Consider the following 14,304-nt stretch of genomic DNA (forward strand, 5'->3'; position numbering starts at 1 on the left):
TTGGTACGTTTTTCCATTCATCCTTCCTTCAATGATATGAAGTTTTCCAGTACTGTATGCTGAAAAATGTCCCCACCACCAAACTTCACTATTGCTATGGTGTTTTTGGGGTGATGTGCAGTGCCATTTAACCTCCAAACATGGTGTAATTATGACATCTAAAGAGTTACATTTTGGTCTTCTCTGACCAGACTATATTCTCCCAGGATTTCACAGGCTTGTCTATCCATCCATTGAGAATCCAAAGTTAGATTGGACAGAGGATACCACATCTTGAGCTAGATTTATTGGGAGGGCAGAGCATTTGGAGAGATTAACCCCCAGACCCGAAATGTCTTGGAATGTCCGTAGGGTGGAAATCAGGTTGGGCAGAGAAACGATCGGGTCCGTCAGCAATATTAGGACGTCGTCTGCATACAAACTAAGTTTAATTCCTGGTCCCCTTTTAGGTACCCCCTAATATTAGGGTCTAGACTGATAGAACGGGCAAGGGGCTCAATGGCCAGGACAAATAAAAGTGGTGACAAGGGGCAACCCTGTCTTATTACCCTGCCCAGTGTAAAATAATCGGAGTTGCAACCCGGGAGTTTTATCCGTGTTCGAGGGTGGTGGTAAAGTGCCCGGAATACGTGGACAAAAGCCCCTAGGAAACCAAATTTCTCTAGAATCAATTTGAGGTATGGCCAAAATACTCTGTCGAAGGCTTTGTGAATATCAAGGCTCAGGAGAAGCACCTTGGGTGAGAAGAGGTCAGCGTCTTGTATGATGGAAGCGAGTCTGATATTATCTGTGACTTGCCTAGTAGGGATAAATCCCGTTTGATCAGGGGAGATTGAGGGGGAGGTGATAATGTTAGTGTCTGTCTGCAAGGATGCAGCCAAAAATATTCAGGTCAGTGTTAATTACCGAAATTGGCCTATAGTTTTGAGGGAGGGAGTGTTCCTTGTTAGGTTTAGGAATCGGGGACATATGTGCTATAAGCATTTCATCTGGGAAAGTGTGACCTTTAAGGATGTGATTGAAAAGGGATTTAAGATAGGGAACTAAATTACTTTGGATTTTTTTTATAATATATAATATGGGGCCGAGTATCCATCTGGGCCAGGGGTTTTAGAGGTTTAATGATGGCAATTATTTCAGAGTCGGTGTAAGGGGCGTTCAATTCCTGTAGGTTTTCTGGTGTGAGGGCAGGGAGAGGTAAATCATCTAGCCAAGTCTTGAGGGAGGGGTCTGATGAGGAGTTAGGTGGTGAGAGGAGTTTTGTAAAATCTGGAGAATATCTGCAGAACCTCTGAGGGGTGGGAGACCACGTTTTTGTTAGGGTTCCTTAGTTTATATGTGTGGGGGGGTTGTATAGATTGAGTTTTTTCCGCAAACATGGCTGAGGCCAAATTACTGTGTAGCAGAAACCTGGTTCTCGACCATCTTGGGGATTTCTCAGCCTGTCTTTCGGTAATGTCTAGTTCTAATCAGTTTGTATTGATTTGCTGCAATAGGTCTGGGGAATTATTTTGAGTATGCTACCACAAAACGGTGGGAGAGATCGTCTGTGTCATTAATAGCAAGGTATTCTTCTATATGTTTAGAAATTTGGGATACCAGGACTGGGTCTGTGAGGAGGGACTAATTGAGTCTCCAACCCACAACGGAAGTCCGAAGACCAAAGTATGTGATATCAAGAGAGACTACCTGGTGGTCCGAACAAGGGCAAGAATTTATAGCTGCTGTGGTAGTGCTTCCAGGGCTTCTACCAAACTGCTGTGCAGGGCTCCCTGCAGCATCATTCATGCATTTTTATTACTATCCTCTGATATATTACCTCCCCTCAGATGCTGCAACTGGGCAGCCAGAAAGTAACTGCGGGGGTGTGGGACAGCCGCTCCTCCCTCTTTTGTTGGTAACTGCAATAAGCCGATACGAGCCTGTCCCTTCTTCCAAATTAATTCCTTAAACAATGTTTCAATTTTCTTGAACCATCCCATTGCAATCCAAACTGGGGAATTATGTAACTGGAATAAAAGTTGGGGCATCCAGATCATTTTGATCAAATTAATTCTTCCAGCTCAAGCCAAAGGTGGGAAGTATAGGGATTATGGCGGTGCCAAGAGGAACACAATATACACAAACTGGAAGTGTGTACAATATACACAGTGTGAAGTGGCTGGGGCCACTACACACTGGACTAGTTCTCCATCTCCCAGGTATCGCGCTGCCAGCTGCGGCGTTTGTTTACTGCGCGGTGTCTGTGATGTGTTTACACGTCACCATAGACACCACCGCAATGCTTTCTGGACCTTGTAGGACCGGACGGAGTTGCGGGCGGCGCATGTGCAGAGGCTCCTCTCTGTCCGCTCACACGTGCGGTGACGTCAGACGCCGCTCGTGTGTGGGGGGCATAAGAGTGCCGGCATCCCAGGCCACTTGACACGCCAGGGAATCACTGGACACCGTTACATCAACTGTAACGCGATTGGGTAGGCACCTTTTTGCTTTCAGTAGCTGTTTCCCCTCTCTCTCCCATGGACTTGTCTATACCAAGCTGACAGTATAATTTTTGCCTCCTAGCTTGCTCTAACTGGTGCTTCAATCGGCTGCAGGTCTTTTCTCAGCCAATTTTTCCATCCTAGATTATACTTACTGGTGAGTGTAAAACTATCCTTGTTTATACTTAGTCTGTGTCATTTGATACAGCTTGTCTGCAATATGCAATTCTGGACCTGGGTCTTTGGATAGTATCATTTGTTATATAAATGTCCTCTCCTTTACCATTCTCTAGTGATACCTGTCACATCCTTTATTTCATGACGAACTACTCCCAACAATGGCTGTCCTTCGGTGTCCTGCCACTCAATTTGAATAGTATATTTGTAAGTAAAAATTAGAGACTATGTTAGTCCTATATCAGGTTTCTCGTTTGTAATTGATGTGCGGTCACTAGGCCCCTCTAGAATCCATCACAATGAATTTATTTATACATAATTTGTATTTTTTAGACATACATTCCGTCAGGCCCCTATTATTGCTCCCTGCAGCTACCTATTGTGATCTCTGTTTGAGGCCCTGCTCCGGAGGCGTGTGGCATCCATCCCTGGTGATTTGCAGGTATTTTACCACCTTGGATAGCCTGGTTGGGGCTCCTATTGGCACCTTGCGGTGTGGGCAGGTTCATGGGGCTATTTCGGGTGGTGGGGGGTGGTCTACTCTGACAGCTCGCAAACATGTGTATACATACTTTCTCTGTATCTAATGTATCAATTGCTTTAAAACATCCATCGATTGTTATATTTCTCTTTATAGAGAGTACTGTAGCGCTCTAGGTATCAAACAACTGTCCTTGAGGAAGCCAACACTGGCGAAACATGTCGGGCATCTAAATACCTACTCACTGAACTGGCCGCCACATTCGTCAGGCCAAGTCATGTGAAATACGTTTGCTACAGAATTTATTTTAGAAATTCTTTGCACACCGTGTCTTTGTGATATTCAGTCTATTTTTAATGATTTTTGTTAAATACAATTTTAACTTCCAGTTTGTGTATATTGTGTTCCTCTTGGCACCGCCATAATCCCTATACTTCCCCCCTTTGGCTTGATTTTCAAATTATCGGGATGAGGTGTCGTATTACACCGAGGGCTGCCCAGCCAGATATTTAATTCTTCCAGCTGCTGACAGGGGAAGACGGCTCCAGATATCACACTTAGCTTTAAATCTAAGCAGTAGGGGGGGCAAGGTTATCCTAATGTACTGATTTGGGTCTCTCGTTAACCATACTCCTAAGTACTTCATCCTATCCACCACCTTTAATTGCCCTACTGATGGTGAAAGCAAGTTTATTGGGTCTACAGGCATCAGGGCAGATTTCTTCCAATTACCAGGCCTGAAAGCTTCCCAAAATCCTCCACGGTGTTCATAGCCACCGCCAAGGATGAGCCTGTAACTCAGAGGAAGAGCAGGATATCATCTGCACATAATGCAATCCTTTCTTCCCCTGACTCTCTTTTAAATCCTTGTATCCCCCTTGCAGATCTAATTGCAATTGCTAGTGGCTCTATTGCAAAGGCGAACAACAGGGGTGACAGGGGACATTCCTGTCGTGTTCCCCTCTCCTGCTGGATAGGCTCGGAGTATGTATTAATCCTTATCCTGGCGCTTGGCGTCTTATAAATTGCTTTTACCCAGCCTATGAAAATAGGTCCAAACCCAAATACTTCCAGAGCCCGCCACAAATCGTCCCACTCTAAGCTATCGAATGCTTTAGCAGCATCCAAGGAGACAACAGCTCATGAACCCCCATTTGCCGTCGGGATCTAGAGGTTCAGATACACCCGCCTTACATTGGTGTTGGTAAATCTGTTGGGGATGAACCCAGATTGGTCTGGGTGTATAAGCTTTTGTATATGTTTATTCACCCTGGCCGCCAGCTCTTTTGCCAATATTTTGGCATCTGCGCACAGTAGTGATATTGGTCTATAGGATGAAGTATCCATTTGATCTTTCCCCTCTTTTGGGAGGACCACTATTGTGGCTTCAGTCATTGAGGGGGGCATCCTCCCCCCCACAGCCACCTCCCCTAACATCCTCAATAACTCTGGAAGCATCACCTCCCCATACCACTTATAAATTTCTGTGGGAAGACCATCTGGACCGGGAGACTTCTGGTTAGCCATCTCAGCCACTGTGCATTGCAATTCCTCCAGAGTTATGGGGGCCTCTCGTTCGTTTTTTTCCTGTTCTGAGAGAGCTGGTACCCCAATCCCCCCAAAGAAGTGGTCCCTGTATCTCTCTTCTCCCAGCCTGGATTTATATAAATTTGCATAGTACTGTCTAAAGGAGTCGAGTATTTCAGGGGTCCGAGAGGTCATTTCTCCCCCTGGCATCCTAATTGCTGCGATTACTGATGGGGAGTTATTGGTCTTCACCAACCAGGCCAACATACGGCCTGCGCACTCCACCTCAGAAAAGGCATGTTGACTCTGAAAAATATGCTTGTTCTCTGCCTTTCTAGTAATAATAATTTGATATTTTTGTTGACTTTTAAGCCACCTCGCTTGTTTTTCTGGGGTTGGATCTACCACGTATTGTCTTTCAGACTCCACAGCCTCCCTCCCCGTGGCCTCCTCCCATTCCCTGGACCTCTTTTTAATCTTTGCAACCTGCTGTATTATTAACCCTCTGAGAAAGGCCTTCAGGGTATCCCACAGTATTCCTGCATTTGCGGAACCCTTATTCAATGTCACAAATTCTTTAATTGTAATATTGCCTCTGTTGGTTCCCCCATTAACTCTAACCAAAATGGGCTTGTACTCCACGCTCTCGGGGGATTTTGACTTTCCAGCTGGATCGTCAATATTAATGGTGAGTGGTAAGAAACTCCCCTAGTAGCGTATACAATACTTTCTACCAACTGTACCATCTCCCCATTTCCAAAGGCCATGTCTATTCTTGACAATGTTGCATATGAGCTAGAGAGACCTGAATATTGCTGCCCTGTTGGGTTCCGGGTTCTCCAAACATCGCACAGTCCCAGCTCTTCCGTAAATTGGGCTAACCTTGCCTCAGGAACCTTGTCAAATTGTTTCCCTGGGGGGAATAGAACTTTTCTCTTATCGAGAACTTTGTTAAAATCCCCCACCACTATAACCGGTATGTCCTTTTTGTCTTCCAGAAATTCTGCCAATTTATATAAAACCTCCATCTTAAAATGAGGTGGAATATAAAGATTGGCCACGATATATGGTTTATTTTCTATCTGACAATATAGAAACGCATACTGCTCTTCTGTGTCTATCTTGGTTTCCCTACAGGAGAAATGCATACCAGCTCTTACCATTGTACTTACACCCCTAGAGTAAGATGAGTGCACTGAATGATATTGGAATTGGAATTTCCTACCATACAGGCATGTAGTCATATCTCTCGTTAGGTGCAGGCAAACCAAATCCATCTGACCCTTCTCAAGTGTGGAAAAAAACGCCATTTTTTTGACCGGGTTCCCAAGCCCCCTGACATTCCAGGAGGCTATATTAAGAGTACTAGATTGCATCCGGGGGGTCTCTTTAGTGTTCCTGAGAGAGTAAAGGACGTGGACAGGGGGTAGATGAATTATACCCCTTCCTCAAAGAGAAATCGCTCCAGATTATTAACATTTCACCGTTTTCCATACTTACATAAGTGTCATTTACCAATACTTGGTCCTTAAAAAAATATATTATTGTGCATATCTCATTTTGTGTTAATACACAGCATCCCTTCTTTGTGTTTTTTCTTTATACCTTTATCCCCCTCCTGTATGTGCCTTTTTATATAAATAATAATGTTCCTCCCTCCTCCACTCCTCCCAACCCCCCCTCAATGCCTCCCCCCCCCCCCACTTGTGCTTGCCTACCTTGGCTACCTCCAGGGGTTTTGTACGTGACCCTTCCCCAAACTACTCCCCATTCCTCCCACCCATACCACTCTTGTGTCGTGTGTAGCTGTGTTTTATCATACCACCTTTGTTTTATGTGCTGTCTCATTTTGTTATGATTCCTCACCCTCCACCCCCCTCCCACTACCATCAAAACAATCAAAAACATCCCAGAAAGTAACTACCTGCCACATACATTGCAATACTACCATATATGTGCCTCCCCCCCTGCTAACCCCCGAGTCCATCCCTTTTGCACTTACGACTCAGCAGTCTGTAAATTCTTTTGATTTTCTTCAAGCCATCTTGCCGCGTCGGTCGGTGTATCAAAAAATTGGGTTCCCCCAACTGCCGTTATTCGCAAGCGTGCAGGGTACAATAGGCCATATGTGATTTTATGTTACTGCAATGAGTGTTTGATCCCTATAAACTCTGCTCTCCGCTTTTGTAGTGTTGGGGAGTAATCTGGATAAAATGATATCCTAACGCCATTGAAGAAAATGTTCCCCATCTCCCTAGCTCTTCTTAGGAGGGTTTCTTTGTCCTTGTAATTAAGAGATTTTAAAAGAATTGACCAAGGGTGTCCGCCCGATGGTGGTGCCCTGGCAGGGACTTGGTGGGCTCTCTCTATTGAAAACAGGGGTGAAAAAGAGTTTTCCCCAAATGTTTCCTTGATCCATTTCTCTAGGAACTCAACAGGGTGAGGGCCTTCACACCTCTTAGGGAATCCCACAACTCGCACATTGCTCCTTCGTGCCCTGTTTTCGAATTCATCCAGCTTGAAGATTGAAGACCCACTAGTTCTCTCATTGCTTTAATTTCTTGTTTTAAGGGAAAACTGTCATCTTCAATTAAACCCAGGCTCTCCTCTAGAGCACTTGTCCTTTCCCCAACCTTTTTCAAATCCTGACCCATCACAAGCAACTCCTCCTTAATTCCTCCTATTTGTTTGCAAAGACTATTCAACGAGCATTTACAGCAGTAAGTATGTCCTTTAATGTTGGTTCTTCCTGTAGTACCAGGGTCTATATGGAGGGCCGGTTCAGCAGAAGAGACCGGAGTCCCACCTTCTGCCCCCCTGCTACCCGACATTTTTGTTCCCGTTGATACCGTGGCCTTTTGACCCTGGCCTTGGCTCTTTCTATCCTGAGAAGGTCCAGACCTTTACACTTGACTGCGAGGGCCCTTTATTGGGTGACTTTCCAGGAGTGTGAGCAAACCTCTCCAGTTTAGCCGCCACTGCAGCCTGACTCCCCTTTTCTTTTTCTTTTACTGGACGTGTTGCCAGCGCTCCAGTGTTCTCCTGCTGTGACTGCTCCTCTCCCTTCTTTCTAGTCATATTGTTGCTCCTATAACAAAAAGCAATCACTAGACCTGCCAAAATATTTTACCAGGACCCCCCCAAAAAAAAATGTTGTTTGAAATGTTATTTCTAATAAATATTGCCACTCCTCAGGACCTGGACCCATATGTAGTATAATGCCCCAGGCCATAGGATCTATCAAAGTAGGTTGGGTGATTGGCTTCAGAAAAATGGGTCTCCTGTAAGAGCAGGTTGTCAGCTTTTAGGCGTTTTATATGATTTAAAAGCCTTTTTCCATTTTTGGGGGGAGTTAAAGCCCCTGACATTGTGGGAAATTACTTTAATACCCATTTTAAATGTGGCTGGCTATGTAGGGGTGGGTTGATGGGGGAGGGTCCCAAGGAGCAATCCACCGGGGACTCCCAACCACTCAGGATGAGAGTACCCGGTGTACCAATAACAATAGTGATACCCCTGAGAGGGCTGTCAGTGAGTGGAGCCAGTAGGGCGACTATAACCAGAACTGCAAGGTAGGTTCTAGCATAATTAAGAGTTCCGTAAACAAAGAAAATAAAATCGTATAACATAAACATTCAAATCTATGGGGGTCTGGAGGGGATAGGCCTTCCCGACACTGAGGTAATATAACAATTTGTCAGGTATGAATTTCCTGAACAATAGGACAATAATGTCTAACACTCTTGTCAACCTGCTAAATAAAAAAAATCAAAGGTTATTTTTGAAAAAACAAAAAAAGGGCACTAGGAAAAAAATTTTCCTTTTTCCTGGTAATGCGAGACAGTGGGGAGGTCTGGAACCCACCACCCCAAACTTGAGTAGATCTGTCTCAGTCTCGCTGTGCACTTCAACAAGAGTGGGGGGACAACCAAATGGCAACTGCTGTGCTCTGGCACAGCAGGGAGCAGACAAGTTGAAACGTGCAAAAAGGAGTAACCGCTCCACAGGGGGAAGGGGGGTGGAGCATAGGTACTGAAATAAAAAGGTCTTCAATTCACACCTCCCCCATATGTATCTGTGGTTCTTCTTATCTGTCTTGTGAAGTCTCTGTTCGTGGGAAAAATAAATGAATAGGGCCCGGAGCTTGTGGAAAAATGAGCTAGATCAGGTCAAGTGATCCCTGAGATCCAAGCTTAACCAAGAGCTCCTTCCCTTCTTGGACGGTGACCACAGTGTATGTAGTACCATTGTGTGGAGCTTAAAGGGAAATCCCTCTCTATAGCAGATTCTTGCCTCTTGGAGTGGTGTGGTGATCTCCTTTACCTTTCGACGCTTATCAAGTGTGGCTGGGGATATCGCTGGAAATATCTGAATCCTGGTTCTGTCTAGCAGAATGTTAGGGGTGTTGCTAGAAGCCCTAAGGATCTCCTCCTTTACCAGGTAGTCTTTAAGGCATAGGATTATATCTCTAGGAGGTTTATCCTCTGGTGGTTTAGGACGGAGGGCTCTATGAATCCTGTCGCAGGAAAAAGCCGCCATGGGGATGTAGGTAGTAAGGACTGGAACAGTTTGTGGATTGCAGGGATTAAGTTTGACTGTCTCAGGGACCCCCCCTAATTCTCAAATTGTTCCGTCTATTTCTATTGTCCAAATCCTCCATGTGAGCCTGGAGCTGGGAGACAGAATCGGTGAGGGATTCGTGGTCTTTGCGGAGATCTGTGTAAGCGAGTTGCAGCTCGTCATGTTTTGTTTCTAGGAGATCTGTTCTGCTCCCTAAGACCGCTATCTCCTGTTGCAGAGTATTTGTGGATTTATGTAGTTCTGTTTGACACTTTTCTGCGATCTTTGCATACATAGCTGCTAAGCTGTCGTCCAGGTCAGCATTGGTGAGCTGTACTGTGTACTCACCGTCTCCAGATGAATGGACGGGGGAGACCGCTGGGCTGTGTGCCGAGGCCTGAGCACGTTGTGGTTTGGCGCCATCTTGAGGCTTTCCTGCTATCTCCCAGACCCTAAGGAGATAGTTTGTGAGGGAACTTTGCACTGGTTTCCCACGGTGGGACTTGGACGACGGCATGCACCGCCCGTTCCACCAAGGGTGCTGGAAGGTTGTGAGGTGAAAAAAGCAGGTTAATGGCCCCAGGGAAGGAGTTGAAGTCCCCGCTGTGCTCGGTGCTCCGCTCAGTTGCGACCATCCAGCTTCGCGCCGCGCATGCGCCCTCTTCACAGGCTTGTCTAAATGTTGTGCAGAAAACTTTAAACGAGCTTCAACATGCTTTTTCTTCAGCAATGGAGTCTTGCATTGTGAGTTTGCATTAAGGCCATGGCGGTTGAGTGCATTACTTGTAAATAGGAACTCCCGTGCTGTCAAAAAAACCTAAACTAAGAAACGCTGCTGCAACACCTGTGCGACTGATCCAGACAGACAAAAATGTGTAGGTAAAAGGAAGTGGTAGTTGCGCTGTGACAAAGGGACAAGGGGGGTGGAAGGTGAAAAGGGGCTGAGTAGAGAGGTGGAAACGGCCGAAGTGTATACGGCCACAGATACACTAAACAAACATGTCATGGAATAACAAAGATAGTAACATGGGTTGAATAACTAAAAAAATGACAGTATGTGTAAATGACAGTGATAAAACACTCAAAACAGTCCAAGTGAATAAGGGCTAGTATCAAAACTAGCACATAGTGACAAATCAAAAAGTTTAATGTAATGAATCCATATGAGTAAGCGTATAACAGTCCCACCACCAAATAATAAAAATTCCAAGAAAAAGGGGGAAGTCTTCAGTGAAAACACCTTACTGCTGTAAGGTATACAGCATGTGCTTAATTGCAGACCACGGGCAGGCATGGATATCTCATCCAATTGTTGAGGCGATTCCAATGGTGGATATGCAGGACGGTATATGAAAGAAATGACATAAACAGAAATGTAGTGCAACTCTGTGACGACCAAAGTGAGAGGGGGCGGAACACAGGAGGAGGGTGTATATTCGTTTTTATTTTTATTTTTGTCTATGCGTTTTTCAGCTTTTTTACCTATATCCATGGCGGTGTCACTTACACTTACCAGTGGGCTACTGCCTTCTAGTTATTGCGCTTTGCTGCGCACCTTAGCTGGCCTCACACTGATTATGCTTAGGTCTATCAGCATTTTTTCAATTGTCTGCCTATGTGCGAGACCCCAGCAAAATGGCCGACGGCTCTGTTTAATACTGATGCCATTCGCTATAATGACGAGCTTCGGGAAAATGGCCGCCAGGCGTCCACCATGTGCAGACTATTTAAAGGCATTGACTTTTACCCTGTGTTATCCTCTGATGAAGACATGTGATGATACGCGTCAGGATTGGAGCACGGGATACTGTCACAAACTGACGGCAGGAGGCGAGCTTGGCGCTCGTGGTTGCTATGCACCGCAGTTTACTTCTATATGTGAGTTTACCTTAGTGTTTTAAATAAATTGGTTTTTATATGGGATTATGCTATGAGTGCTTTCTCCCTATACTCCACATACATTCATCCTATGTGACGAGCACTGAGGAGCAGGGACTAACTAAAGATACCTATTGAGGCATACAAACTCGGCGTTCGTGGATTGATGCCCACACTCATTTTTAAAAAGTGAGTGCACCCTCTTTTTGTGTTCCGCCCCCTCTCACTTTGGTCATCACAGAGTTACACTACATTTCTGTTTATGTCATTTCTTTCATATACCGTCCTGTATATCCACCATTGGAATCGCCTCAACAATTGGATGAGATATCCATGCCTGCCCGTGGTCTGCAATTAAGCACATGCTGTATACCTTACAGCAGTAAGGTGAGCTGCTTGCAGACACAGGTGTTTTCACTGAAGACTTCCCCCTTTTTCTTGGAATTTGTATTATTTGGTGGTGGGACTGTTATACGTTTACTCATATGGATTCATCACATTAAACTTTTTGATTTGTCACTATGTGCTAGTATTGATACTAGTCCTTATTCACTTGGACTGTTTTGAGTGTTTTATCACTGTCATTTACACATACTATGTCATTTTTTTAGTTATTCAACCCATGTTAGTATCTTTGTTATTCCATGATATGTTTGTTTAGTGTATCTGTGGCCGCATACACTTCGGCCGTTTCCACCTCTCTACTCAGTCCCTTTTCACCTTCCACCTCCCCTTGTCCCTTTGTCACAGCGCAACTACCATTTCCTTTTACCTGAGTGCATTACTTATTTTTTTTTTTTTAAACCATTGTACCTGCTAATTCCAGGTCTTTCTGAAGCCCTCCACAAGTGGTCCTTGGCTCTTGGACAAAGCTTCTGATAATTCTTTTCACTCCTCTGTCAGAAATCTTGCAAGGAGCACCTGGTCGTGTCTGGTTTATGGTGAAATAATGTTTTTTTCCACTTCCGGATTATGGCCCCAGCAGTGCTCGCTGGAATATTCAGTAGTTTAGAAATCCTTCTGTAACCAATGCCATCAGTAGGTTTTGCAACAATAAGATTGCAAAGGTCTTGAGAGAGCTCTTTGCTTTTACATATAATAAGATGTTTCTTGTGTGACACCTTGGTAATGAGACACCTTTTTATAGGCCATCAGTTGGGACTGAACCTGCTGATATTAATTTGCACTGACAAGGGGCAGGATTGCTTTCTAATTACTTATAGATTTCAGCTGGTGTCTTGGCTTTCCATGCCTTTTTGCACCTCCCTGTGTCATTCCATTTTATAACACATAACCTAAAGGGTTATGTTTTCATGGGGAAAAAAAACAAGCAAATTAAAAAAATATAGCATATACAATTGCGGCACAAGTCATATTGTAAATGAATGTTATTAAAAATGACCTTTCCTTTTCAATCTGCAGTTCTGTAATCTTCTGTAAAGTGCAATACAATATGGCTACCTGGAGGGTGTTCTGTACACAGAATGCCCCCCAAAAACCTAATTTCCTGCTTGTGTGATTGGCTCATTGATTTTCCCAGAAGTCTACATTAAGATACAAGTAGATTGTTGGCATCCCCGGCAACAAAAATGTCACTCTTAGCCTGATTGTTAGCAGGGATTATGGGAAATTTATAGCTTTTAGGTTACCATGTTATGTTATCAAAATTTCAAAAAATACATAATTTCTGATTGAACGCTTATCTGGTTATGTTTAAAATGTAGCTGGAATTAAGAGCCGTTTAATTTTCTTGTCTGAAAAGTTTTTATTTTCTATTTTGCAGATGATGATAAAATGCAAAGAAAAGAAGTGGTACCAGTTCTGATAAACCAGACCCAAAAATATATACATTTGACTTCACCAGGAAGAAAGATTTTACCGAAAACATCAATTTTTCTCAACATTTCTTTCTGCAGGACAGTTGGGATCAAGGGATGTGCATTAATTTTGGTTACTGTTTCCTAGCACAAATCAAATACTGTCTTACCTCAGTCGTGTGGCTTTAACTGAGGAACATTACATCCAAACAGAATCTCAGTATTTTCTCCAAGCTGTGTTATGAGGGACAAGACAGAGTGCAGCCAGCAATTTAAGTAGTATGAGATGACCCATGCAAAAATGACCAAGATCGAACATTCATTTTTTTTTTTCATTTCTTTAATATTTTGTGCTTTTTTTTTTTTTTTTTTTTTTTTTTTTTAAGTTTTGTCTTTACGGGTGTTTCACTTTTCTTAACAAAAAAAAAGGCGTTATTGAACGTTAAATCTGGACTACTGGCATCTGCCGTCTGTTGGTTTGTCTACAGATTTCACTGCTTCTTAAGGGACAAAATATAAAATGATGTATTCACTGCAGTAGCTGCACAAGTGAGGCCGGAAAGATACATTCATCTCAAAATAATTGGTCACTTTCCCTGATTTCGAAGGCACTTTGATCATATAATTGTTTTCATGTCTACATCAGCAGAGTTGGTAATATTTGTAGAAGTGTAGTTGCTAAGTATCCTGAGTGAATTCCTGGGACAGTTTTGCCTCTGAGCCAAGAGTGTCCTAACTTGCCAGGATTCATCTTTGTATCTCCAGAAGTCTGTTCACTTGCAGGTGAAGGTTCATCTACAATTTCACTAAACCCGTAATCTAAAATGAGCAGTCCAGATCTGTTGGTACTTATGCATATCTCATGAATATGTGTTGTCCCTTACCACCTTATGAGTTTTTTGGGGGGGCTTTTGCATTGTTTGGTTTTCATGTGGGACCCTTGGCTCGGAGCTACTTCACAACCCTCCTGTGAAAATCGATCTTAAATGTTTTTACATCAAATGTTCTGTTACTTTACTGTTGATAAAGATGGGTGCACTGCTGTTAAAACGGAATTGAGGAGGTATCTCAAGTTATGTGTTTAAATGTTTGTTTAAAGAAAAAAAAATGCTAAATTACAAATTTATTTCCTGATCTTTATTAACTGGAAAATGCCTTTATTTTATTAGATTATGCAAGTATGAAAAGTTCAACTATAATCAATTTACTTAAAAATACTGTGTGTGTAGGTCAGACATACACATACCATCAATTTCCCTGGGTTGCACAAAGTAAAAATTGTCTATCTCTTCATGCATTATTCAACCCTACTCAAGAATCTTCTAGGAAGATATTCCAAGGAACAGAACAGTGCTGTGTTTTAGTGTGCTGCATGTAGTGC

General features: G+C 43.5%; 1 protein-coding gene across 2 annotated transcripts in view; it reads left to right on the forward strand.

Moving 5' to 3' along the window:
• The window catches only part of STXBP5 (syntaxin binding protein 5), a 723,304-nt gene extending 709,241 nt beyond the window's left edge, over positions 1 to 14,063 (forward strand). For both annotated transcript variants that reach the window (XM_073627823.1, XM_073627824.1), the window contains one exon: positions 12,890 to 14,063. In XM_073627823.1, coding sequence (XP_073483924.1) covers positions 12,890 to 12,931 — 42 coding nt within the window. In that variant the 3' untranslated portion in view covers positions 12,932 to 14,063. The remainder of the gene's footprint in view (positions 1 to 12,889) is intronic.
• Positions 14,064 to 14,304: the final 241 nt, after the last annotated feature.

Source organism: Aquarana catesbeiana, linkage group LG04 (genome assembly GCF_042186555.1).
Source record: "Aquarana catesbeiana isolate 2022-GZ linkage group LG04, ASM4218655v1, whole genome shotgun sequence".
Classification (NCBI taxonomy): Eukaryota; Metazoa; Chordata; class Amphibia; order Anura; family Ranidae; genus Aquarana; species Aquarana catesbeiana.